The sequence below is a fragment of the Lissotriton vulgaris genome, chromosome 4_1, assembly GCF_964263255.1.
Source record: "Lissotriton vulgaris chromosome 4_1, aLisVul1.2, whole genome shotgun sequence".
NCBI lineage: Eukaryota > Metazoa > Chordata > Amphibia > Caudata > Salamandridae > Lissotriton > Lissotriton vulgaris.
In genome coordinates, this window is record NC_141691.1 from 528,006,852 (window position 1) to 528,032,862 (window position 26,011).

General features: G+C 47.3%; 1 protein-coding gene across 1 annotated transcript in view; it reads left to right on the plus strand.

Moving 5' to 3' along the window:
* RBMX2 (RNA binding motif protein X-linked 2) overlaps window positions 1-26,011 on the plus strand; it is a 168,234-nt gene that overhangs the window by 74,083 nt on the left and 68,140 nt on the right. Inside the window, exon 4 of the mRNA XM_086964679.1 lies at window positions 419-548. Coding sequence (XP_086820805.1) covers window positions 419-548 — 130 coding nt within the window. The remainder of the gene's footprint in view (window positions 1-418; window positions 549-26,011) is intronic.

Consider the following 26,011-nt stretch of genomic DNA (forward strand, 5'->3'; position numbering starts at 1 on the left):
AGCTCAAACGTTTCAATGCATGCAATTCTCTTTTAAATCCTCTTTCAACTTGGTAGGGGTTAATAGCTTTGGTTGTTGAATCTTAAAGCACTTTGTTACATTGTTCAGGCATACATATCAATCAAGTACAACCTCTATAGTAGGTTGCTAAAGCATGACCTAGAATGGTGGTTTCATTTGTATACAATTTTTTTTAGTGTAGTTAGAAATGTTTCCCGAACTCGCATACATTAATTGACACTCTGACTCTTGTATTACACAAAGGTTAAATTGGGGATGATTTGTGATACCAAAATTAGAGGAAAAGGTCCAGTAAATCGATGAAATCTAGCTTGTCTGCATAGCATTGGATATGATACCTCTGCAGATGATCAGTGTGAACATTAAATACATTATTTTTCTTTCTTTTTAAAATTAGGTATGGAGAAATAGTAAACATTAATCTTGTGCGCGATCAGAAGACTGGGAAATCCAAAGGATTTTGCTTCATTTGCTATGAAGATCAAAGGAGTACTATTCTTGCTGTGGACAATTTAAATGGGATAAAGGTGGGTACGGAACGATTTATGTAACCTATTGCATTTTCAGTGATTCTGGTGTTCTCACATCAACTTATATAATTTGATGGGATTTGTTTATTGATTCATGGCTTTTCTGTCTAAGTGGTACCATATCCCATAACCTTTTGTATTCTTGAGAAAGGCCATTGTGGTTGGAAAGAGTGAGTTGTGGTACCAACTGCTTTTTTGCATACCGTTTTCATTCCAAGAATAAACAGTGAAGACTGCAGTGCTACCACAAATGTGTTCCTATAACTGGGTCCTAATACTCAATTTGACAGACCCTCAGCTCATATTTTTTCTTTATAATTTTCATTCACTGTTGCATGAATTGGCTGAACTGTTGTTTGATATGTTAATTGGCCTGCTGTCTAAATTATAGTGTATATTTGTTTATGGGTGTGCAAGTTGTGTGTGTGTGATTGTATCTAGATGTTTGAATGGTTTGAATAGTTAGGTGAGTAGGTGCATGCATGGAGTGCATTGTTAGATAGGCGAGTGGATAGATATATCAATAGGTGAGTAGACGAACAGTCTTAAAGAGAAGAGTATGGATGGGTGTGTGGATGTCAGTGTGTGTTGTTGGATGAGTAGACAAATTGACACACTTAGCTATTACCCTCATTCACTTGCCCACTCTTCATTTAACCACAGTTCCTCCCACACATGGACCTACACCCAAAGTAAGTAGGACATGTATCTAACAAAGACACACGCTATCCACAAATAGACATAAGTACACCAGCACTGCAAAACACATCTCGCAAGCATTCCTACATAGCTCCCACCACTACATACATGAACCAATACCCAAAGGAAACGCATCACCAGCCTATCTTTCACCACCACACAAACACACACGTATAGTGCATGCAGTAGAAACACCTCTACCATACAAGCGAGGAGGGTGATCTATACAGTGATTAAGTAACTTAGCGTGGAGGCTCAGACTTCCCCCAATTTGCCATATTTTATTTCTCTGCGCAAACCACATAGTCTCCTATACCTGTATTTATCCCTTTATGCCATGCATTGTTATTTATGTTGTGCCTCTTCGGATCTGAAATTCGACACTTGAAAAACAAAGAGTGAAATAGCTATGCTAAGGAAGGATGACCCCACTGATTTATTGTTATTGCCTGGTATTGCCAGGCGAACTCCCACAGCTAGAAGCTTCCCATGACAGCCTATTAGCTGCTTAATGCTGGCTCTCTGTGAGCAGCTCAATGTGAAAGGTTCTCTGGGAGATAGATACCCTTCCATCCTTCACGCAACTTTCAGCTGCCCCATTTTGTGTGCCTTTTTGCTTTTACACAAAGTACCCACTCTTTGGCAGTCTCTGCTGCAAAGCTAGCATGTCCTTCTAGAACGAGTACTCCTGTGGTGGAGGGCCCCATCGGGGAGGCTTGATGTTGGGAGTGCTACTCCCTGTAGCGCTGCTTAGGTGCCTGCAGCAGGCCATTACATTCGTATAGTCCTCCTGTCATTTTTTTCTGTTGTAAATATTTTTATGAATTTTTCAACTGAAACAACAACCCCCCCCCTACAAGATCTTCACCATCAAGAGCACCATGAATAGGTTTATACACATATCAATGGCGCCATTAGAATAATCCTTCCTGCCTCACCTCCACTTAACATACCCCGTATACAGCCCGTTAATACAATGGAGGTCCAACACAGTGCCCCCGCTGGGTCAGGTCTCGCCCGCCCCCCTCCCGCCTTACCCCTTATACCAGTGTACTCTTATGTACTCTAGATCAGGATATCCAATCAACTTCAGCAACTTAGGGTGTGTTCGCGGCCTATCTCATTCAGGCTTTCCTTCAATGTCTATCATACCCAATCTCGCTACCGTATTCTCACTGGCCCCCCATGTCCCGGCTATGTGCAATGTGGCCCATCAGGTCCCTGTGGAGTTCCCAAGGAATCAGTGTCCGAATCAGGCTCCGGTCGTGTTAACAAAGCCACCAATGCCTCCCATGCTTCTGCAGTTTCCAACACCTGTTCATTATTCGCTCTCCTGGCTTGTTGGAGCCTAACAATTCCCTCACTAGTCGCCCAGCTCCTGAATTCCGTTTTCCATCTGTCTACACTAGGGCCCTGCGTAGATTTCCACTTTTTTGTTAATTCTCGTTTAGCCAACAGCAACTACAAATCAATGAATTTACTAGTTACCTTGGTGCGTGCTGTATGAGGGTACCAGTGTAGTATGCATGTTCCTACGGTGGGCTATTTTTACCTATCCGTCACTCCGCATAAAACCTCGCCACTCTTCCCGATAGTTATCAAGCTGTGGGCAACTCAAAATCATGTGCATTAAATCTGCAGCATTCAGACGGCATCTAGGGCAACAGGCGGATTCCACACCAAAGTATTTATTTATCTGTTCCGGGGTAAGGTACACCCTATGTATGACATAGAAATGTATAAATTGGAATCTAGCATTCCGCGTACCTTTCCACGCCCTCTCCACTAGTGTAGACCAAGTTGATTCAGGTATATCCTTGCCCAGATCCACTTCCCACTTCTCCCGCAATCGAGTCAGTGGCTGGAGCCCCTCTCCTATCATTCGCTGATACAGGCAGGCCACCGCCTTCACCGTCCCCGCCGCCATTACTACATATTGGCACGTTGGGGGTGTCTGCGGTTCCAACATCCCTTTCCCCCAGTATTCCTGAATTGCTGCCACCAATGTGGCATGCACTAAGAAATCGCCCCTTGGCAATCCGTATTTGTCCTGCAGGGATTGGAAGGGCAAAAAGGCACCATCCTCATACAAGTCCCCAACCATCTGCAATCCCAGTTCTTCCTAGTCAGCCAGCGTCGTCCAGTCCCCTCCATACCGAAGGGCTGTACACATTCCAAGAGGGATCTCCGGTGCATACGGTTGAATCCCTCCTATTCTATGCCTACTTCTATTCCAACATGCCCTTATCGCTTTCTCTTCAGAAGTCAGCGATGCAACCCATAATCGCTGGCCCAACACCACAAAAGCCAACACATGCCGTGGGACCCAACGGTCGCCAGGTCCGTCTGGACCCCTATATTCTCGGGCAACTGCCTGCGTGAGCCACTGCAGTTGGGCCGCTAGGTAATATAATTTGAAGTCAGGGACTGCCCATCCCCCCTCTGCTCTGGGTCTCATCATTGTGGTCAAAGCCACCCGCCTTCTGGCGCTCCCCCATAGAAAGCCCCCTACCATAGATCTAAGGGTCCTAAACACCAGTCCCGGAATCCAAATCGGCAGCGTCCTAAAATAATACAGCAGCCTAGGGAGCGCCACCATTTTCAAGAGTGCCACTCTTCCCGCCACTGAAAGCGGCAGAGTACCCCAGAACGACATACTGCCCTTAACTTCTCTCACTGCCCTATTTACATTCCCCTCCAGAAGATCCGCCTGCTCATGGTTAATGTTAGTTCCCAGATACGGTAGGCAGCAAGGCTCCCAGCGTATTCCAAGCAATCTTTCGCGGATTTCCATTGTCCGAAGCACCGGGAACAGGATAGTCTTCTCCCAGTTCACGCACAGCCCCGACGCCGCACCAAACACCCGCAATAGTTCCGCCGCTCCCCCTAAATCCCTGTCAGGACCTGCCAGGAACATCATCATGTCATCCGCATAAAACGATATATAATGCACGTCTCCACGCATCTCCAGTCCGGCATAGTGCTTTCCCGCTCTAGCTTGCGCTGCCAGGGGCTCAATCGCGAGCGCAAATAACAGTGAAGAGAGCGGGCAACCCTGTTGCGTGCCTCGACCCACCATGCAGGAAGCCGACACCGTTCCCCCTGTCTGCACCTGCGCTGTCGCCGATCTATATAGTATTTGCGTCCACCGCACAAAATTCTCCTCCAACCCCATCTTAAGCATAACCTGAAAAAGAAAGGGCCCCTTCTGGCCATCAAGTGCCTTTTCTATGTCTACCGATAAGATCAGAGCACATGGTAACTGATCTCGACAGTTCTCCAGGATGCACAACAACCGTCGCACATTGAAAGCTGTATTACGCTTAGGGATAAAACCGGATTGATCTCAGTGTATTAGCTGTAACATATAAGGCAGGAGGCGCAATGCCAGTATTCGGCTCAAGATTTTATAGTCAGTCGTCAACATTGATAGCGGGCGGTATGCCTTCACATCCGTGGCTTCTCTCCCAGGCTTCAGAAGAGGGATAATAACAGCCTCCCTGGTGGTCTTGGGTAACCTCCCTGCCTCGAGTGCCTCTCGATAGAGCAATTGCAACCGGGGAGACAGGCAATCGACATATTTAGAGTAAAACTCTATAGGGAGGCCGTCCACTCCAGGAGTTTTATTATGAGCCATATGCTTAATCGCACTCCTTATCTCTCCTATCACTATCTCACGGCCTAATGAGTCCCCCTCCTCCTTGGTCAAACTCAGTAGAGCCACAACTTTCAAATAATTATGCATAGCTTTTGGTCCCCGAGTCAACTGACTACTGTATAAACCAGCATAATATTCCAGGAACAGGCCATTTATCCCCGACTGCGTATATATCATCTCTCCAGACGGGGCCAGCAGGCCCAGAATCGGCCCTCCCCGGGGAGTCTGATTTGCTACCCACGCCAACAGCACGCTCGATTTATCTCCCTCAGCATGCATCCTTGCCCTATAACTTTTATAGTCAAAGGAGCGCAGTCTCTCCACCTGCACAGCCACTGCCTCTCTCTAGCTTCCAAGACCCAGGCCTGCCCCCCTAGGTTTCTGTTGTACTCAAAAGAAAGCTGGAACAGTAGATTCTTTATGTTACTTTATTAAGATGTTAAGTTAAGATGATAACCCCATCAGGAGCAGCTGTCCTGCTGCTCAGCCCTCACTCAACTGACATTCATAACATACTAACATTCCACTCATCCAACATTCTACAACACATGCATTCTAGCTGAGCAGCAGGGAGACTCAAGATACAACATATCTCCCTTCGTTATAGGGACTAAGGGAAAAAATTGCATAGTGAACAAATAAGATAATGACCACATGTTAAGTACACGTAGTCACAAACTTAAAACAATGCACCAATAAAGCATATGCAAATATGCAACACAAATCTACCAATGAACTTACAAACAAGATACATCCTGAATCGCTATACCACGATTCACCAAACATCAAAAGAAAACAACCCGAGGCACTATGTAACGCCTCAACTCACACACCACAGTCTGAGCAGAACGTCACGAAAGATCCCTGAAATAAAGCGCTATCCATCATCATACACCATCAATCCGAAATGCCACACATCATACCAGTTGGCCAGACCAGAACAACATGCAGCACTCACACAAACAAACCATAGCACAAAATAACAGGAATCAACGTGTACACTACAGACAAATGAACAAGCCCTTACAAAACTCATTCACACACCAGATCGAGCACTTACATAACTCAATCATAACCAGAACGAGCACTTACATAACTCATTCATACACCAGAATGAGCACTTACATAACTCATTCTCACACAAATGAACAAGCCCTTACATAACTCATTCATACACCAGAATGGGCACTTACATAACCCATTCCTACACCAGAACGAGCACTTACATAACTCATTCTCACACAAATGAACAAGCCCTTACAAAACTCATTCACACACCAGATCGAGCACTTACATAACTCAATCATAACCAGAACGAGCACTTACATAACTCATTCGTACACCAGAATGAGCACTTACATAACTCATTCTCACACAAATGAACAAGCTCTTACATAACTCATTCATACACCACATACTACATAACCACTACCAACATGAGTTAATGTGTCGCCTAACATCTAAGCACGACACACACACAACACTAGTTGTGTAATAACCCCTAGTGAAACGATCACAAACACCAACAAAGCCCTCTAACAACCAAGTGACGACACCCAATGTGAAACAACCAGTACTCACACAGAAAACAAAATATGAAACATTCCCTAGATCTCCACTCATACACAGCAGTAAACTACACCCATCCTCAAGAACACCCTTAACATTGCACTGCACATTAAATTCAGCGACAACTGTCTCATGAAGGTGTCCGCAGCGGCATAATTCTCCATTGCAGGTACAGATTTCGTTGTCTTCTACAGTGGTAAACCTCAGGTTCTAACAAAGTTATTGTCTCTTGTTCGCACACTCGCAGTTTATCTCTTAAATGCAGACCCTTGAGTATTCTCCTCGTGTAAGGTACTTCCACTCTTCCAATTAAAAACAAACAGAAGTCTTGCACCCAGTTCATGTATATACTGCTTGTTGCTATTAAATCGTGCTCCTTCTTGTACATACAACTTGTTGCCACTAGATGGTGCTCCTTCACTGTAACACGATGTCACCACCAAACTGCTCACTTCAGCGTTCGTTACCACATAACTCACCCGGTTTCGATAAAATAATGTGTCCAAATATCTCCTCCAGACGCACTGCTCCACCAGAAACGGGTTGCCCAGTAACCAACAACATAACAGAGTCTCAAGATGGCCACCACGTAACGTCATTACGTAATTTCCACATCATAATGACGCTCGTTTCTTTGCTGACACTCGTTTCTTGACACTTCCTGCAGTGACGCCGCTTCTTCCTCTTGCCTCCCGGTTAGCAACAATGGCCCCATCACGAAGATTCCAAGAGTGAGTAGGCTCGTGTTTCTGTGCTCGAGCCACAGGTTATCAAACTTTCAAAGGATGCTTTTGGTTGATCTAACCGTTTTTACCACTTAAGCTTCGTTTTAATTTAACTACTAAAAAGGCTTTTCCTCACCGTTTCAATCAGTTTCAGTCTATTCTCTGCTTGGAGCACAATTTCCATTAAACTTCCACAGCGCTAATTTCTTCAGCCTTGCTACAGTTTTATTTTAATTGCGTTTTAACAGTCACAGAGCACACTTTCCGTTTAGCAGTAACAGGGCTAATCTCTTCAGCATGCCACAGTTTTGTTTGATTTTCTTTTTTGCAGTAGCAGCGCTAATCTCTTCAGCCTTGGCACAGTTTTATATTATTTTCCTTTTAACAGGGACAGAGCACTTCACAATCACAGCGCTAGTTCTGCCTCTGTCTTGTCAAAGTTTTTTTTTTTTAACTGTCCTAGCGCCAATCTCTTCTGCCTTGACAAAATTTTCTTTTAACATAAACAGTGTTAATTTCACAGCGCTAATCTCTTCGTTTTTTGACAGTTACAGCTGATCTCTTGTGCCTTGTCAAAGTTTTAATTTCTTTTCCAACAGTCACACAGGTAATGTCATTTGCCTTATCAAGATGACAAATACTGATCTTCAGGCAGACTACAGTGATACTCCACACTGTCGCTGGTAAATCAAACAAATCCAATCTGGCAAACCTTGATTTCAGGGCGACCGATGTCTGGGTCACTGATGGGGTTTGTTTGCCAGCCAGGATTATACACGCATTTTTTCCATCCAAACTTAAATTATCTTTTTTTTTTTTTACCTTTGATCTTCTTTCTTCCTCTTCACCTGTACCTTATCTCTTCTTTCCTTGGTCAGAATGAAGTTTTCAAATAGTCTTATTTCTTTGCACGCGTTGATTCTTTTCAGTAAAGTCCCCAAATGTCGCCAAAATGTTGTACTCAAAAGAAAGCTGGAACAGTAGATTCTTTATGTTACTTTATTAAGATGTTAAGTTAAGATGATAACCCCATCAGGAGCAGCTGTCCTGCTGCTCAGCCCTCACTCAACTGACATTCATAACATACTAACATTCCACTCATCCAACATTCTACAACACATGCATTCTAGCTGAGCAGCAGGGAGACTCAAGATACAACATATCTCCCTTCGTTATAGGGACTAAGGGAAAAAATTGCATAGTGAACAAATAAGATAATGACCACATGTTAAGTACACGTAGTCACAAACTTAAAACAATGCACCAATAAAGCATATGCAAATATGCAACACAAATCTACCAATGAACTTACAACAGTTTCCAGGGTGGTCCTTCTCCGCGTCTCGTAACCGGTCTTCCGCCCCATCTAAGTCCGCCAAAATCGATTTCCTTACTCCCACCACCTTACTAATACAAATCCCCCTAGTCACAACCTTAAACGCATCCCATTCAATCGCCAGAGACGTCGCAGTCCCTGCATTCTCCTCGAAGTATTGCTCAATACCTGTCCTTAGTTCCTCCCCAAAGACCGGATCTTCTAATGTTTACGGTCTGAGCCGCCAGGTCAGTATGACTGCCCTCTCTCGACTCTACCGGAAGCGCACGAGCAACGGGTTATGGTCGGATAGCATTCTCGCTAGGTATTCACTACCTGTCACCTTAGTCTGAACCGCCGGGGTGCATAATATTGCATCCAACCGCACATGCAAGTTGTGGAGGCCAGAATAATACGAGTAATCCCTCTCTTCTAAATGCTGGGCACGCCATGTGTCTATAAGGCCCCAATTAGCCTGCCAGGTGCCCCTTGCCTTGGAGATCCTATGGACCGAGGTCCCGGATAGCGGGGGTGAGATCTATTGCGCTTCACATCAGTTATTGAATTAAAGTTTCCCCCCACTATTGCCGCAGTGGTTAAATATGATGCCAGGCACCCAACAATTTCTCAAAAAATGAGGGTTGGTCAACATTCGGGGCATAGATACTACATAACACAATGTCCTTTCCATCTAGTCGACCCATTACCACCACAAATCGCCCTTCTGGATTAACCAATTGATGTATAGGCTGAAAAGGGACCCTGGCCTTATTCCACACCAATGTACCTCTTGCGAACGCAGAATAAGTTGTGTAAAATAACTGCCCCCTCCACCTCTTCTTCAACGCTGCCCCCTCAATTAGGTTAAGATGCGTTTCCTGAAGGAAAGCTATATGTATCCCCCGCCGCACTAAGTAGGCATGGACCTTATGTCGCCTCTGCATCGTATGAAGCCCCCGCACATTCCAAGTAATACATTTCAAATCATGTAGTGTACCCATTAATCATATCGTTCTCGCTACGCACCCCCCTCACATCTAAGAGCACACCGGTGTCAACAATATTCCCAATCCCCCTCCCCATCCTTCTTCCTTGCCCACCCCCCCCAGAACAGGCACTACAACATTAGAACCCATCCAAACTATTCCTCAAACACACAACTGAGCTCATAATGAGTTAACCCACATAAACTTACGGGAGGTAGGACCCAGGCTTCAGAGAACCAGACACCTAAGCGTCCATCGTCCCCCACTCAAGCCCCTTATCACAGAGCCCTACCCTTCCAGGGTCAAGCATATACGAGGCGTCCTCTGCTTACGTTGTGCAGATCTACCACATTCCCCCAATCCCTAGACAACCAGGTACCCTCCAACCAAAGCTGAAAGGAGCCCTAACTCCCCCTACCCCCCCCCCCAAATCCCCAACATCCCTTTCAGGATCAGCCAATGTCTACATCACCCATCAACGATCTTGTCTGCAGTCCCAGCTGCTACATGTGGAAGTCTCTGGCTCCCACTCTCCAATTGTTCCTCATCTTCTTCCAGGGACCCTTCATCTGAGTTCGATCCCATGGGGTGGTGCTCCGCCCCCTCACGCGAAATAGCCATGACTGCCTGCAAGGCGGCCGTGCGCTCCTCCCCAGTTTGCGTCATCGTCAGTCTCTAGGCCGCCGGTTAGCGCCGGCAGGTTGCGCCTCACCCTTCGGGGTTGTGGCCTCGTCCCATCCTCCGGCTCACCACCTCCCGCCTCCCCGCTTTCAGCCTTGTACATTTCCAACCAGTCCCACGCTTCCTCTGGGCTTTCATGGAATGTCGACTTGTTATCAATCATGATTTTCAGTCGCGCCGGGAACATCAGCGAGTACTGGACGCCCTCGTCTCTCAGAGTCCTCCATAAACGAGACCCTGCGGCGCTGAACCTCGAACGTATAATCCGGAAACAATGTGACCCTGCTGTTGTCCACCGTGTATGGGCCCGTTCTCCTGGCCTGGTTCAACAAAAGATCTCTATCCCTGTGGTGAAGGAGCCCGGCCATCACCAGCCTCGGCGGCCAGCGGCCTGGCAGGCACTCTGTGGTCTCTTTCCAGAGTGAAGAAGGACGTCAGTCCCGCCGCCGCAACGGTGGCATTCAACCAGTTTTCCAAGTAGATCACCATGTCCGGCCCTTCCACTCCCTCTGGCAGCCCCACCACTCGGATGTTGTTTCTGCGATTTCTCCCTTCCGCATCTTCCGCGCGCTTTTCAAGGGTTCGAAGCCTATGTTGAAAGTCGGCCATTTGCACTGTCATTGATTTCTGAGCCGGTTCCAGGACCGCTATGGATGCCTCCGCTTGTTTCACCCTATCGGTCAATTTGGCATGATCCGCACGAAGCAATCCCAGCCCTTGTGTCACATGTCCAATGTCCTTTTGCAAGGCTTCCCTAGTATCCGCAATGGCTTGTAGTATTTGATAAACTTGCTGCTGAGGCAGCGCCTCAGGACGTTGCTGTGGTCCCTAGTGTGCCTCAGTGACCGTCGTATCATCTCCCTGTTCCAGCGGCGCTCCCATCTGCTTTCCTCTCTGCTTCCCCATGCCTGCACTGGATTGCGGGATCGTTTGGTCGTTGGGCCGTCGCTATGGTGCAATATGCCACCTCTGTTGCTCTCCCTATATACGTGGTCAGGCAATGTTACATTTCCATAGTATCAATCGACGCCCTCTTTTAGGTTCATCAGCGCAGTCAGGATAATCCAAGCCCATCCAGACTGCTCCACTCCCGGTTCTCCAGCAGGGTCACTCCTGTGCAGTGATCATCTGCGGCCTGGGCAGGGGAGTAACCCTGTTGGTGCTTTAAGTGCCCCGCGGGACAGACATCCTCTGCAGGCACCGTATTCCTGTTCACTTCAGAAGCCTCTGCAAGCTCATGGGTATTAATAGCGCGCCACAAGGAACTGGCGCAAGGCCCCTCACCGCCTCAACAGAACATTCCTTGGCGCTATCCGAGCCCTCACTACGGAGTAAAGCCCATTGCAGTGCCCACCACAACGCGGCAAGAGGGAGCGGGCCGGGCCCGAGTGCCACCCCGCTGCAGTCCTTCTGGTGTCTCTGGTCCGTCGGTGTCAAGGAGGCGGTCGAAAGTCCGCGGGTGTAGGTACCCACCGACACAATGGAATTAATCGCTCCCCCGGGGTGTGGGCGACCGCCGGGAGCAGTCTCTTCACTCCTCTCCCCCGGTGCAGGTTTCAACAAGCGGGGCAGCCCACTGGCTCTTCGAGGCCCGCAGTAAATGCGACTGACCTCAGTAATGTAGCAGTCCAGCCCCGGGGGTACAGCCTCGGCAGTGCGTGGGTGTCAATGGGTGCCTGCCCAGGTCCTCCTCCACTATGCCAGCCGAGGGAAAAGGTGTCCATTAATTACATAGGTCCCAGCAGCTCCGCCGCACTCGAGCTCCTGCGTCCAGCGCAGCAGGCCCCGCAATCTAGGCCCTGAGCTCCCCCAGGTCGACACCGTTTTTCAGTGGGGCCGCTCCTCTTCGGCCGCACCCGTCCTGTGAATCCAGTGCCAGAGTATCACCTCTCCCACCTCTCCCACGCCGGCTGGCCACCGACACCTCCCCACAGCAGACAAAGGGGATTGGGGGGAAGGGGGCCACTCACCGCCGCCTCCGGTCTGGGTAACGCCACAACAATTCACGAGCGGTCTCAGCCAGCTACATCAGGGGCCTCAGCTTCCCAGCGGGCATGTCGTGGCTCCCGGGCCGCCTCTCACAGCAAGCCACTTCCATCACTGCTCCTCACCGGGCGGAGCCAGCACCATTTTACGCCTCCATATTCGTCCAGCTCCACTTGACACCGGGCATCCGAGCGCCGGAGCCCCTTCGCCAGGTCCACCTACCCTCCGCAGAGCCTCAGCGTGGAATCCGACTTCAGCAGCTGTTCCAGCCTGGGAGCTCAGTCTGCGCTCCCTCTCGCGATCCCAGCCAGCCACTATGCCGCCATCTTAGGGTCGCGACCCACTCCTCTTCACGGCGGCCGTTCACTGCGATTCGCCGGCTCCGGATTCAATCTCCAGATCCCCCAGGCATCCAGACACTTTCCCTATCATCCAGGAAATTGGGGGGTCCAGTTCAAGCCTCTTAGTCAGGATAATCAGCGGGGTCGACGCTGAGCCCTGTGCTCACGCGTCTGATCCCATCCGGCCCGTGGCCACGCCCCATAGTCCTCCTGTCATGTTGCTGCTTGCGCACATTAGCTCCCTACCCATACAGCCCCCAAAAAGTGTATGGAGAATATAGCCAGCCACCTTCTTTGCTGCCCCCACCATTTTCCCTCAACATGTATACATCCTACATCTAGAGCACCTGACGATGAATGGACTGACTTCACCATTTTCAATATTGGCTCATCAGACTGCTGCATCATGGAATGTGAAGAATCTAATCACTATATATAGGGTATCAGGCGACTCAAAGAATGGACTCTGCATGGAAATTCTGTACCAGGAATCACCCCTTCTTCATTGTATAAAGGAAACAAACACATCTTCCGCCGTATATGGACTCAAACACCTAGTCTACCATTGACATTGTTGTATCCTGGTGCACATAAACTATGGCAGACTTCATTACTACTATTACAGTAAACCAGTGGTGGATGAATGTAAGCTGATCAAAATGGAATGTCACAGCAACAAATAGCTGAGGAGAGAGGCTCATTTTTTTAATGAATTCGATCATCTCTAAGGGACATCTAAAGCCGTCTGCGCTAAACCTATAAAGATGAAGCAAAGTGTGAGTTCAGTAACTGACAATGCATACAAAAAACATACAACCAAGAAGAAACCCTTACTTATTTGGTAAGGAGCCATTAGATATTGGAGGCACTGTGGATCCTTGGAAAGCAAATTAATGCAGTCTGTAAAATTTCCTTAGTTTTCCTGATTCGTGTCTTATCAATTAAATGCAACCAAGGCATTTTTTAACCGTACTCAACATTTATTAGCTTATTTGCTGTTCACTCCAGAAGGTTTCAAAACAGTCATTACTGTCAAGATCCGTTCTGGCTTATGAGATCACCAGACGCCTTATTTTCCTTTATTTATTAAAATGATAGGATGAGTAAAAATTCTCAAATTGATCATTTATTAAAAAGCCCATTGAGTGACATGCTTACCTTTATTTTACTCCATTCTCATATAATGTCTAAACGAATAAGAGTGCCCAAAATTAAAGTGTCTTTGCTTAACCAACATTTTAAGTGAGAATCTCCCTTTTTCTAAATCTTTCAGCCATTTGTACTCTTTGAATGTAATCGTGGAAATCCACAACCATTGCATCCTTTGAATGCCATTTGTACCACATAAAAGATGAGCTTAATGTGATCGCTAGTTGACTTTCCATTGTTCTGGAGTCCCCGAAAAAACATATTTTTGTATTCCTTTCTATTCGAGGCATGTGAGCTGTAGATCACATACTTTGCATACTCCTGCCATCTAGTGTTGGGTCTGGATGTTTGCAAGGTGTTTTTGTTCGAAGAAGTCTTTCCAGTTACAAGGTAGTTGAATCCTCCTTTCTGTGATAGTGCTCATGACTATCAACTCCATTGTTAGATTGTTTTTTTCCGCCATCGGGTTCGGACGGGTATTGTTTCTCCGCTTTGGAATCGATACTCAGGTTCCCCCTCTGTGCGTCCTTTCTCTACCTCAACGTTATTGTTTTCGGACGCACTTTCTCTTTCCGTGGCTCAATTCGAATTTCAAGAAACTTTGACATTTCGACCGGAAGATCTCCTGGTGGTCTTCAGGCCCATCCGCGTCCATTCGGCTCCTAATCGATGGAACGGACTCCATTTAAATTCTGTCCCCTTTTCCACGCAAAATATCCGCGTACAGACTCTCATCCAGTGTGTATTTGTGCTTGTCCGCCGAGCACAAAGGGCAAGACTGCAACACGTGCTGATCCTTTAGGTCAAAGAAAACTCTCCGTGATCGTCGAGCTCGACGTCTAGAGATGCAGCGACAATGGTTGGATGTCACACCGGACCTTTTCAGCGAAGACACCGAACAAGAAGAGGTATCGGCGGCAGAGGGGGAGATGGCTTCAGCTGCGTCTGACTCCGGATGTGACTTACAGATCGACCTTGAGGACGATGATGTGCCGCAGGGACAAGGGGATGGGAGTACCGAAGACACCTTCTCCCCCCCCTCCCACCATCCATAAGAAATCTAAGGCTTTGGCACCACCTCTGCCTCAAAGCCAAGTTCGGCACTGAAAGATGGTTTCCAACGCTCCGCCTCATTGTACGGGACCAAAACTCTCTGAAAAGCCTCCCGGCTCAGGACCAAGTCGGCCAAAGCCCATTTCTGAGCCGAAATCTTCCAGCTTGAAATCCAAGATGGGTTCCAAACTGAAACCTTCGGAACCGAAACCGAAAATCAAGAAACTACCCACCGAAATGACATTCCGGCTCGACTCCGAAAGCTTCGGTGCCGAAAAGCAAAGAATTGCCTACAACCCAACCGGATCCAAACATAACTCCTAAACTGGATCCAAAACTGAAAAAGTTGTATATTCACCCTGTCACAGGGCATATCCATGCTAAAACACCATCTAAGCACAAGCTTTCTGAGGACTATAGCCCATGCAAAATTCCTCTCAAGAAAAAAAGTGTAGGCACTAGTCTTTTCCATACACCTCCATCTCCTCCTCCTCTTCCCTCTCCACCACAGCTTGATCCATTACATATTACACTGAGTCAGTCTCCTCTACCTCATTTTCACACAGTTGACACTGACGATGTACGAATACCAGATCCTTGGACGGACTACACAACTGAACCTCCACAGGACACAGACCCAGAGCTTTATCCTGCCAGGCCATCTCCACCTGATGACAATCAGTCTTACTAACAGCTTATTGCTAGAGCTGAGGAATACCATGGGGTGGAGCTACATAAAGAGTCTTTAGAGGAAGATTTTCTCTTTGACACAGTAAGATCCCATAAGTCCAGTCAGTCACTACCTATGCTCAAGTGTATGTTAAGGCACACACGATTTTTTCAAAGATCCTGTCCGTGCCAGAATCCTTACTCCTAGATTAGATACAAAATATATATGTGCCCCCACAGATCCTATATTTATTAAGGGTCATTTACCACCTGACTCTTTAGTGGTATCAAATGCGAGAAAGAGTACTAACTCTCAAGCATCTGGGGATGCCCCTTCCCCAGATAAAGAATCTCAGCTTATCGATCCTTCGGGTAATTGGGTGGCTGCTCAAGCAGCTAACCAATGGAGCATAGCTAAAACGCAGGACTTACTAGCAAGATACGATAGAGCCCACTGGAACGGAATGGAACAATTACTTCAGTTTCTCCCAGAGGAACATAAGGTAAAGGCTGAGAATTTAGTCCATGAAGGCAAACTAATTTTGAATGCCTCTATCAGATGCGCTCTAGATGCAGCTGACACCGCAGCTAGAGAAGTAAATACTAGCATCTTACTACGACGACACGCATTGTTGCGCATATCAGGGTTCATACCTGAAGTCAAACAATCCATCCTGGCTGTATCCTTTGATAAAAAACATACTTTTGGCCCTGAAGTGGCTTGAAAAACTGAAAAAGGATACCGATGTAGCAAAATCGATGTGAGCGCTTCAATCTCACTCAAATAGAGGTTCCTTTCCACGCTCTTTTTATAGGGGAGGGTCCAAGTCCACAGGCACTGACCAGGACACTTTCTTCTACAATTTTTCAGAGGAGATTATAGGGGAAACAATCCCAGGGGTAGAGGTAAAAACAACACACCTCGCACTGCCCCTTCCTCAAGCAAACAGTGAATTCCCTACACTTCCCTCCAACTATTCCAGACCTGTGGGAGGAAGTCTTGTAGACTTTCTCCCCATTTGGGAATCAATAACAACAGACAAATGGGTGCTTGGAATTATCCTTGTAGGTAGTGCCTGGAGCTTATCAACAATCCTCCTCAATCTCACAAAATATCACCAGACCGCCAGCACTTGCTTCAACAAGAAGTGCAATCTTTATTACCCAAAGAGGCTATAGAATCAGTCCCACTTCAGTACCAACGGTCAGGGGTTTATTCCCTTTACTTTCTCATTCCCAAAAAGGACGGTTCCTTGAGACCTATTCTTGATCTCAGAGAGTTAAACAAATATTGTCGGAGCACTTTCACATGGTAACTCTTCAACAAGTACTTCCTCTCTTGAGCCAGGGTGACTTTGTCTCCTCTAGATCTAAAGGACGCCTACTTTCATATTCTAATTAATCCCGCCCATCGCAAATACCTCAGGCTTGTGATAGCAGGCAAACATTACCAGTTCAAACAACTTCCATTTGGTGTCACCACATCCCCCAGAGTGTTCACCAAATGTCTTGCAGTAGTATCTGCTCATCTCAGAAGACAATTTATACATGGCTTCCCTTACCTGGACGACTATCTTATCAAAGCGGGCACTTACCAAAAATGTATACTACACATTCAGACAACAGTGCACCTACTTCACCAGTTAGGTTTTACAATAAATGCACAAAAGTCTCACCTGTGCCCTGTGGAAGTGCAATCTTGTCTGGGAGCTTCCCTCAACCCTCTCAAAGCTCTATCCACTCCCAATGTAGCCAGTATTCACAATATTCAGGCCACACTATTACAGTTCCAACCAATCATTACCCGCCAGAGTCTTAATGCAACTGCTGAGAATTATGGCATCCTGTATTGCAATTGTACCTCATGCAAGGCTTCACACGCGTCCTCTGCAAGAATGTCTAGTGCATTCAGTGGAATCAGTCACAGGGTCTATCAACCGATGTAGTGTTGGTAGACAGTGACACTCATCGCTCTGTGCATTGATGGAACTCTCAAAACTTAGCAAAAGGGTGGCCTTTCATAGACCCGATTCCACAGACTATACTGACAACAGACACATTGTTAACAGGTTGGGGTGCGCATCTTGAACATTACACAGTACAGGGACTGTGGTCAGACAATCACAAAAGTTTTCACATCAACTACCGGGAACTTCTAGGAGTGTTCATAGTACTCAAAGCTTTTCTCACCCAACTTGTAGGCAAGACTGTCGTAGTTCACACGGACAACATGACAGCAATGTACTAACTACAGAAACAGAGTTGACTCACTCTCTCCAACTATGGCGCCTTGCAAAAAGCATTTGGAATTTGATGATTTACCACAAAATCTATCTCCTAGCAGAACACCTTCCAGGAGCAGACACTCAGATTGCAGATCTGCTCAGCAGACACAGGCAGCAAGTACATGAGTGGGAACTTCACCCCAAGTTCTTCTTCCCTACTTTCAATAATGGGGTTTTCCACAGATAGATCTGTTTGTCACAGTACACAATGCAAAATGCCCAAGCTTTGCATCAGGTTCCCACACACATCATCCAAGGGCAGTGATATTTGCCTGAATTGGTCAGGGATATTTGCTTATTCTTTTCCGCCTCTCCCACTAATTTCATTACTGGTTCGGAAGCTCAGACAAACTTCCCTCACACTTATCTTAGTAGGCCCCACATTTGCTCGTCAACCTTGGTACACCACCCTGTTAGACCTCTCAGTGGTTCAACATCAAAAGCTACTTCTCGGGGGAGGAGCCTAGCCTGCAACCATGATGGCCGCCTGACTCCTCGGCTCCGCCGACCCGCCCGCTTTCTTTCCGAAACGCCGCTGATCCTGACATCCATCCTGGTAACGCGTCGGCGTTTCGGAACCGGGTGGCGATCCTGATTCCGATGGTGTGCTCCCCGCTGTATATCCTGTGGCAGAACTGGCGATACGTCCCTACTTTCGTTCCAGCGTGGCGCGTGGGCGACCGGGTCTTTGTTCCCGGAGACGGCTGCCCCAGAACTCGGCAACTGCGGATGCTTGCAGCGGAGAGACCGGTAACTGGCGAGTTACTGTTGCAATTCCTTCCTTGCTACAGTGTACCGCCCGGCCCTGCGCACCTCTACACTCACTGCCTGCAATTGTTGCCGGCGCTTTGTTAACTTGTGGCTGGTACTGGGAGCCTTATTGTTCTTTAGCGCTACGGTGGGTGCCATCTTTCACCGAGCGCTTAATATTTTGGGACTGCCGACCCCGGAGGACTGATCAGAGAGCTCATTAAGGTGCATGCTACATTGTGGCTGGATCTTGGTGGCCAGGGACAGATTGCGGTTGCCAACCCCGCGGCTCCAGTACCTCGTGGATCTAATATTGTTATTGCGATGGGCACCGGTGGACATATGCGAAGACGGCAATATGGCGGCGCCCTCCGGGTGCATGACACTTCTACAGAGGAACCTCTTGGGATTGCTGCGGTTCTGGGCGCTCTGAATAACCTGCGAGCTGCTATGCGTTTAAATGCCCAGGTCCTAGAGGGCCAACTGGATACTATATCGCCTGCTGGGCTCCCGCTTGGCGACACTGCTCATCATGCTCTGTGCGCCTTGCCCTATCCTGTGCTCGACGGTGGCTGCCAGTCTACCCAGACGTATGGGACAGCACTGGACGCCCCCGGGGATAGTGGCCGCCGCGCTACCCAGTCAGGATGGGACGAGTTGCGGGACTCTGGATCCTATCCGTCGGCTGGAGGTTTCTTTTTGGACACCATGCTTTGGATCTACTTTGTGGCCCCTCGGTGGGTCCCTTTGTCTCATTATGGGGTTGTCGCTATGATCCTGGCCGGTCAACTCTCAGGTATTGCTGCTGTGTTTCCACCGTTACTGGGTAGTTCTGCCCGGTTTGGCTTCACGTTGGGCAGACCACTGTGGATGGTGTTTGGCTCGGTTACGTCTAAGATGGCTGCTGCTCGACTGGACTTAATTGACTGGCTGGAACGACAGGGACAAGGTTGAAGATGTTTTCTCTTTCTTTACTTTGTTCTACTGCGGACAATGCTGGTGATTACATTGGACAGCTGGGGAGGTGAACGTTGGTGCGGTGTCGGGTTGGGGTCGGGGGAGGGGCGGCCGAGGGCGAATCCATTGATTGCTTGTTTGTTTTATCTGGCCCTCCTCCGCTCTTCCTTCTTCTCCGGGGGTTGTCTTTCCCCCGTCTTTTCCCTTATGTGGGTACTCTTGGGGCGACAGGCACGTTAGTAGGGGGGGTGGGCCTTAGCCTCTTTGACGTGCAGGGTGGGGGGGTGGGTCTTTATTCCTTTCTCTTTTTGTTTCTATGGCCTTCTTTTTATCTTTATTCTTATTTCTCTCTTCTTCCTATATATCTTGGGTCAGACGGGAGGTTGGGTTTGGTTCTTCACGGGACGTTTCTTTGTGGTTTGCGTCTATGTCTTTATCACATGTTTATTGATTCCATTATCAAGATATCGATTTTACTACATAGTCATTGTATGCTTACAGAACTTGCTTTTCCTTCCTTTTTCCACTATCGTTTGAGGGCGCATATCCTGTCACGACTTTTCCCATGTAATAAGTGTCCTTCTTACATGTCGTTAGATCCTTTATTGTGGCTATATAATGAACCCTTCCATATCCTATCATACCGTAGACAAGCTAGATTGTAACTCCTATGTGATATATTGATTGGGCGGGCGCTAATTGGGGCGACATCTATTTCTGTGCTTGTGTATCCTTATTGTAAATGATTCACGCCAATATTTTGTTAACGACGTAGTACTTGTGGATATCCTTCATGTGGCTCGCCCACTCAGCTACCCTGTCTGACTTTAGGACGATTCGTCAAAAACATAAAATGAAACCCTCTTTATCCTTTTCCTGTGGCTCCTTGCAAATCCATCGTAGAGTTCTTATCTTTCATCTGTTGCAGCGCAAGGTACCCCGGAATGTTTGTATGTTGTCATAGCGGCCGGCCCGCAGTGGTTGTAGGCAGACGCTGTGTACTATGTTTACGAAAATAAAGGTTTTCAAAAAAAAAAAAAAAGCTACTTCTCACACCATGTCTTCTCACTCATAGCCATTGAGATATCAGACATCCAAATCCCAGAGAACTTAACCTAGCGATTTGGCTCCTGGAGTCATAGTTTAGTTATTTACAACTGCTACCAGACTCTATGAATATTCTCAAAGAAGTTGGAAAACCTACTACTAGAGCTTGTTATGCAGCACAATGGAAACAGTTTGTCGTCTATTGTAACAACATTGTAACAAGGCATCATTTGTTATCTGTTGCATTTACAGCAATGTGAAGTAGCTTGCACATCCATTCGTTTACATCTAGCAGCCGTAGCTGCATACTTGCAAAATAGACAACACTTATCTCTGTTCAAAGTACCAGTGATTAAAGCCTTCATGGAAGAATTAAAAAGGGTGATATCACCAAGAATTCCCCTGCTCCAGGGTGTAACCTAAACATAGTCCTTACAAGGCTAATGGGTCCACCTTTTGAACCAGTGCACAAATGTCAGTTACAATTCCTATAATGGAAAGTTGCTTTCCTCATAGTGATAGCCTCACTAAGGAGAGTTGGTGAACTTCAGGCATTGACTATATAAGCGCCTTTCTTTCAACTTCACAAAGATAGAGTGGTTCTTCACACCAATCATAAATTTCTCCCTAAAATACTTTCTGCTTTTCATATCAGTTGAGTTACCTGTGTTCTTCCCTCAACCTGATTCTGTAGCAGAACAAGCCCTACACACTTGATGTTAGACGTGTTATACTTTACTACATAGAAAGAAACAAAGATTTTAGGAAAACAAAGCAACTATTTGTTCCTTTTCTCTCCAAACCAGGGCAATCCTATATCTAAGTCAGGTATTGCAAAATGCAATGTAAAATGTATCAAAACATGTTATTTTAAAGCACAGAGCACTTTGTTAGTACCCCCTAGAGCGCACTCTACTAGCAATTTAGGGGCTACTATGGCCTTCTTGGGAAATATTCCCTTAGCTGATATTTGTACGGCAGCAACATGGTCTACACCGCACACATTCACCAAACACTATTGTGTAGATGTCTTAGCAGGACAACAGGCAAATGTAGGTCAAGCAGTACTTAAAACTCTATTTCAAACAACTACAACTACTACAGGTCAGACACAGCTTTGGGAGTTTACTGCTATAGAGTCTATTCAAAGCATGTGAGCTACAGCTCACATGCCTCGAACGGATAATGTTACTTACCTAGTAAGCATCTGCTTTTGGCATGTAGAGCTGTAGATTCACATGCACCCACCCACCTCCCTGGTCTCCTGTAGTTGTTGTAGTTCTTAATTCACATTCATATGCATGTACATCTCAATTCTACACATACTAACTCAATTCTCATCCTCTGCGGGAAAACAATCAAACTGTGGAGTTGATGCCCATGAGCACTATCAATGAAAGGAGGAGTCCCCTACCTTGTGGCTGGAAAGACTTCTTCGAACAAAAACACCTTGAAAACATCCAGACCCAACACTAGAAGGCAGGAGTATGCAAAGCATGTGAATCTAATGCTCTACATGCCAAGAACAAATGCTTACTGGGTAAGTAGCATTATCCTTTTGCTGCACTTAGCTAAGTTTCCCAGTTGATCATTTTCTGTGTCCATAACTCAGTGCCTACCAAAATGTATCTCATTGCCTTCTACAGATACTTAAAACTGCTGTGTGAGTTAATTGTACGTGACATGCTGAATGACCTCCTTGATTTTTATGTAAACCTTTTTATTGAGTTTTTCTGATGCAGACAGAGTATACATGCATTGACAACAACATTTGCAGTTTTCCGTCCATCAATTACATTGAACTTCCAGTATGGTGCTCAATTGGGTGTATTAAGAGTTTGGGTGTGTGCTGCCTGCCAAACGTGGCATAAGTGTATTTGTGTGTATTGAATCTGTTGTGGTGCTCTTGGTTTCTAGGATCTCATCAGAGAAACTCCACCGCAGTTGTGGGTAGAGTGCAAGTATTATTTATATAAAACCAACACATGGGATTAACCTGGGTGGAAGAATCAGGTATGGGGTGCAGGGCTGCGACTTCTAGTGTTCTTTAGAAGTCTGGCCTTCTTTAGGGGTCGCTCCTTCAACGAGGCGTGTGTGGGCTGTGTGCGGGTGAGGGGAGGGACGTCCCTTCTCCAGCATTCGTGCTTGGGGTGTGGGGGGTTGCGGGACTGTGCGGCGCCTGGGTGGCTGTCGGGGCTATCATGGGTGTCCTATGTGCATCTTTGAACTTGTGTAGGAGAGCTGCCCATTCCATGGAGATGGGGTTGCGGCGTGTTCCCCTCGTCTCCTCTAGTCTTATCGCTTCTTCTTCTGCCGCGCCCCATTTTATGATCGCTCCTCGCCATGCTTCGAGCGGGGGACCTGTAGGAGAGGGCCAGTGCATTGTGATGCTGCGTTTCGCCAAAAGCATGACCAGCACTGCGAATCGTGTTTTTATCTTTTTCTTTTTCTGACGTTTAAATATTCCCAGAGCGCACGCCTCCCATGTATTTAGGTGTGTTAGGCCTGTGATTTTTTGAATCGTGGTGTATACTTTTGACCAGTAGGGCTGCAGCGTGGGACATGCCCAGAGCATATGCACGAATATAGCCCTGGGCCGGCAGCAGCAGTGGCACTCAAATTGCACTGCAGGGTAAAAATGCTGAAGTCACGCCGGGGTGAGATACGCCCGATGCAGTATGTTGAATTGTATATTTTTGAAGCGCTGGTTGCGCAATACTTTTTTATGGTGTTCTAGGGCTGTGAGCCATTCTTTGTCATGGAGGATGCAGACAAATTCATCTTCCTATTTCTCTCGGAGCCGTGTTAGCAGTGTGGCCGTGAGTGTTATGATGGATTTGTATATACATGTAATTAGGTGCCATCCCGTGCCCATGTTTAATATTGTGCGTAGAGTAGGGTGTGTCTGTGGTTCTCCGTCTGTCAGGGTCCTCGTTTTCCTACAGTCGGAGATGAGCTGCCTGTGTAGGAGGAATTGTCCTGGGAGGATCACGCTCCCCTCCGTCAGACTCTGAAAGGAGACTAATTGGCCCTCTGTGAACAATGACTCTACTTCTGTTAGTGCATATTCTGTCCAAACTTGTACGTCCGGGGAAGTGTAATGGTCACATCCCTTGGGGAGACCTGCCAGGGGTAATATTGGGGAGTATAACGGCGTGGTACGGGAGAGGCGGTTGAGTCTAAGCATGCAGGATCTCGCCACTCTCACCTCGATGGGATAGGCTGGATTCGGGTTAGTGCCCGGGAGCAGAAGTCTGTGTATCATAGCGATCGTTAGGGGTCCCGACTGCATGTCTCTCTCTTCTAATTGACGTCTGTCCAGCGAGATAGCCATTGTAATGGCGCTGCCAGGATATAGGCTTCGAAGGACGTGGCACCCAAACCGCCCAATCACTCGGGAGTTGCAGAGTCGCCAGGGCTACCCTGCGGCATCCTCTCCCTCAGATCAGTGACAGCAGTAGGTAGTTTAATTTCTGAAAGAAAACTTGCTGGGGGATCACTTGGACGTTCGTAAAATAGTAAATGAGGCGAGGTACCACCACCATCTTTGATATGGCTACTTTCCCTATGGGGGTTGTTAGGGGGAGTGTACGCCAGAAGTTAATCTGGGCTTTAATGCCTCTGAGGGCTCTGTAATGGTTACCCTCCAGGAGATCAATCGGCGAGTGGTATAGTCTGATGCCCAGGTACCTCGGGGCGTCCCCGTTCCATGCCAGCCTGACCGCTCCTGCCCGTATTTCTTGGTGCGGAGTATCCGGGTGTAGGGTGTAGCTAGTCGGCTTTTCCCAGTTCACGGTTAGTCCCGTTGCCCTCCCGAACTCATTCAGCACAGCCCAGAGTGGAGTAAGGCCCATAGTGAAGTCTCGAACATAGATAAGAAGGTTGTCTGCATACAGTGATACACTGTGGTACGACCCTGCAGTGGTATCCCCCAGTGTTCGCCTCCCTCTCGTAGTCTAATTGCGAGCGGTTCCATTGCAAGAGGAAATAAGAGGGGGGAAATATGTGCCTACCCATGCGAACCTTGATCGCGAGGCCAGTGTACAGTAGTTTGATGAGTGCTACAAGGTGGAGGCCAACCCCCACCCGCCGCAGAACCACAAACTGGTATTGCCATGCCAGGGGGTCAAAGACCTTCTCAAAGTTTAGCACGAGGCACACCTGAATGACCTGCTTGATGAAGTCATTCTTTAAATTTAAAGAACAAAATTTTTCAAGTTACAAATGTGCACTGTGCCCCCCCCCCCCCCCCCGCCCCCACCACCCCAAAACAAATGTAAGAAAAAAGGGGAATGGTGGATGGGGAATGAGTGTACTTGATGGGTTGGGTAATATGTCATGAGTGATGTAGTATGAAGTTAAAGTTAGATGACCAAACTATGACTGATGTATTTCAGTGTTTTTTGGGGGGTCTCCGTATTTGGTCTCTGACCAGGTCTGTCGCTTGTGAACCCTCCTCTAGTGCAGTCAGAGGCTCCCAGCTCTGTTCTCCTGCTGTCTTTATCTCTTTTTCTCTCTGCACCCTTTTGCTCATGCTTCACCTTTTCACTTGCTTCCACTCTATTTAACCTGTTTACCTTTTTGTCTCTGTTTGCTTTCTTTTGCTTGTAGCATTTATCGCTCTTTTGCTACAGTTTTTTCTGCTGATTGTGCTCTTTCTGCTTCAGTTTGCTTTCTTTTTATTTAATTTGTGCAGTTTATTCGCTATTTTGCCACTACTTGTTTCTGCTTATTACACTATTTTTGCCACTGTTTTCCATTCTTACAGTCTCTTGCTTTCTTCGATCCTGTTCCTCTGTTTCTTCCCCTTTTTCCTACATACCTGCTTTTCCTCCTCTTTTGTATACTCCCCCTTGCTCCTTACCTCTTCTAGCACTCTCGCTTCTGCAGCTTCCCCCTGTTTTCTCGACACGCTCTCCTGACTCCCACTGGCCGACCCTCTTCCAGCCTGCCCACTGCTCTTCTCCCCCCAGCTCTACTTAACGGTGGTTGGGAAGCAGATGCACAGCAGGCACACCACCGGCACGGCAAAGGCGCACCAAAGTTAAGCCTATCTGCACTTCACCTGTGCCCAGTGCCAGAACCCCTCTTCCTCCTCCCACCCACTAATACCCCACTGTGACCCTCCATGCTCTGAACCCAGGACGCCTCTCCCACTGCTGCTGCCGCACCACACAGCATGGAAGGTGCATTTTCCTGCATCATCTGCCAGTATACTTGCACCCTCACTATCCTGTATATTCCTCAATACCCGATCCCTCACCATACATGCCACTGAGATTAGGGAACTTCTACACGACCCCTTACTGGATGTGCTCTACCTGACCGAAACCTGGCTGTCCCCCTTGTTCGCGCTCAATATCAATGTAGTAATCCCCCGCTGAACACAAGATCACATGACAGGACAAAGCACATATACTCAAGCATAATATTGTCATCACCTACAAATAAGCCATCCATTGCTCGAACACTCTAGAATGCACCTCCAGCAGCAAGGAGCCAACTGATCGTTAAACTTCTCATCAACGCCAACTACACCCGAAGTGATACTCTCCTCCATTGTCCCTAGGGCCACACACCAATTTTGATA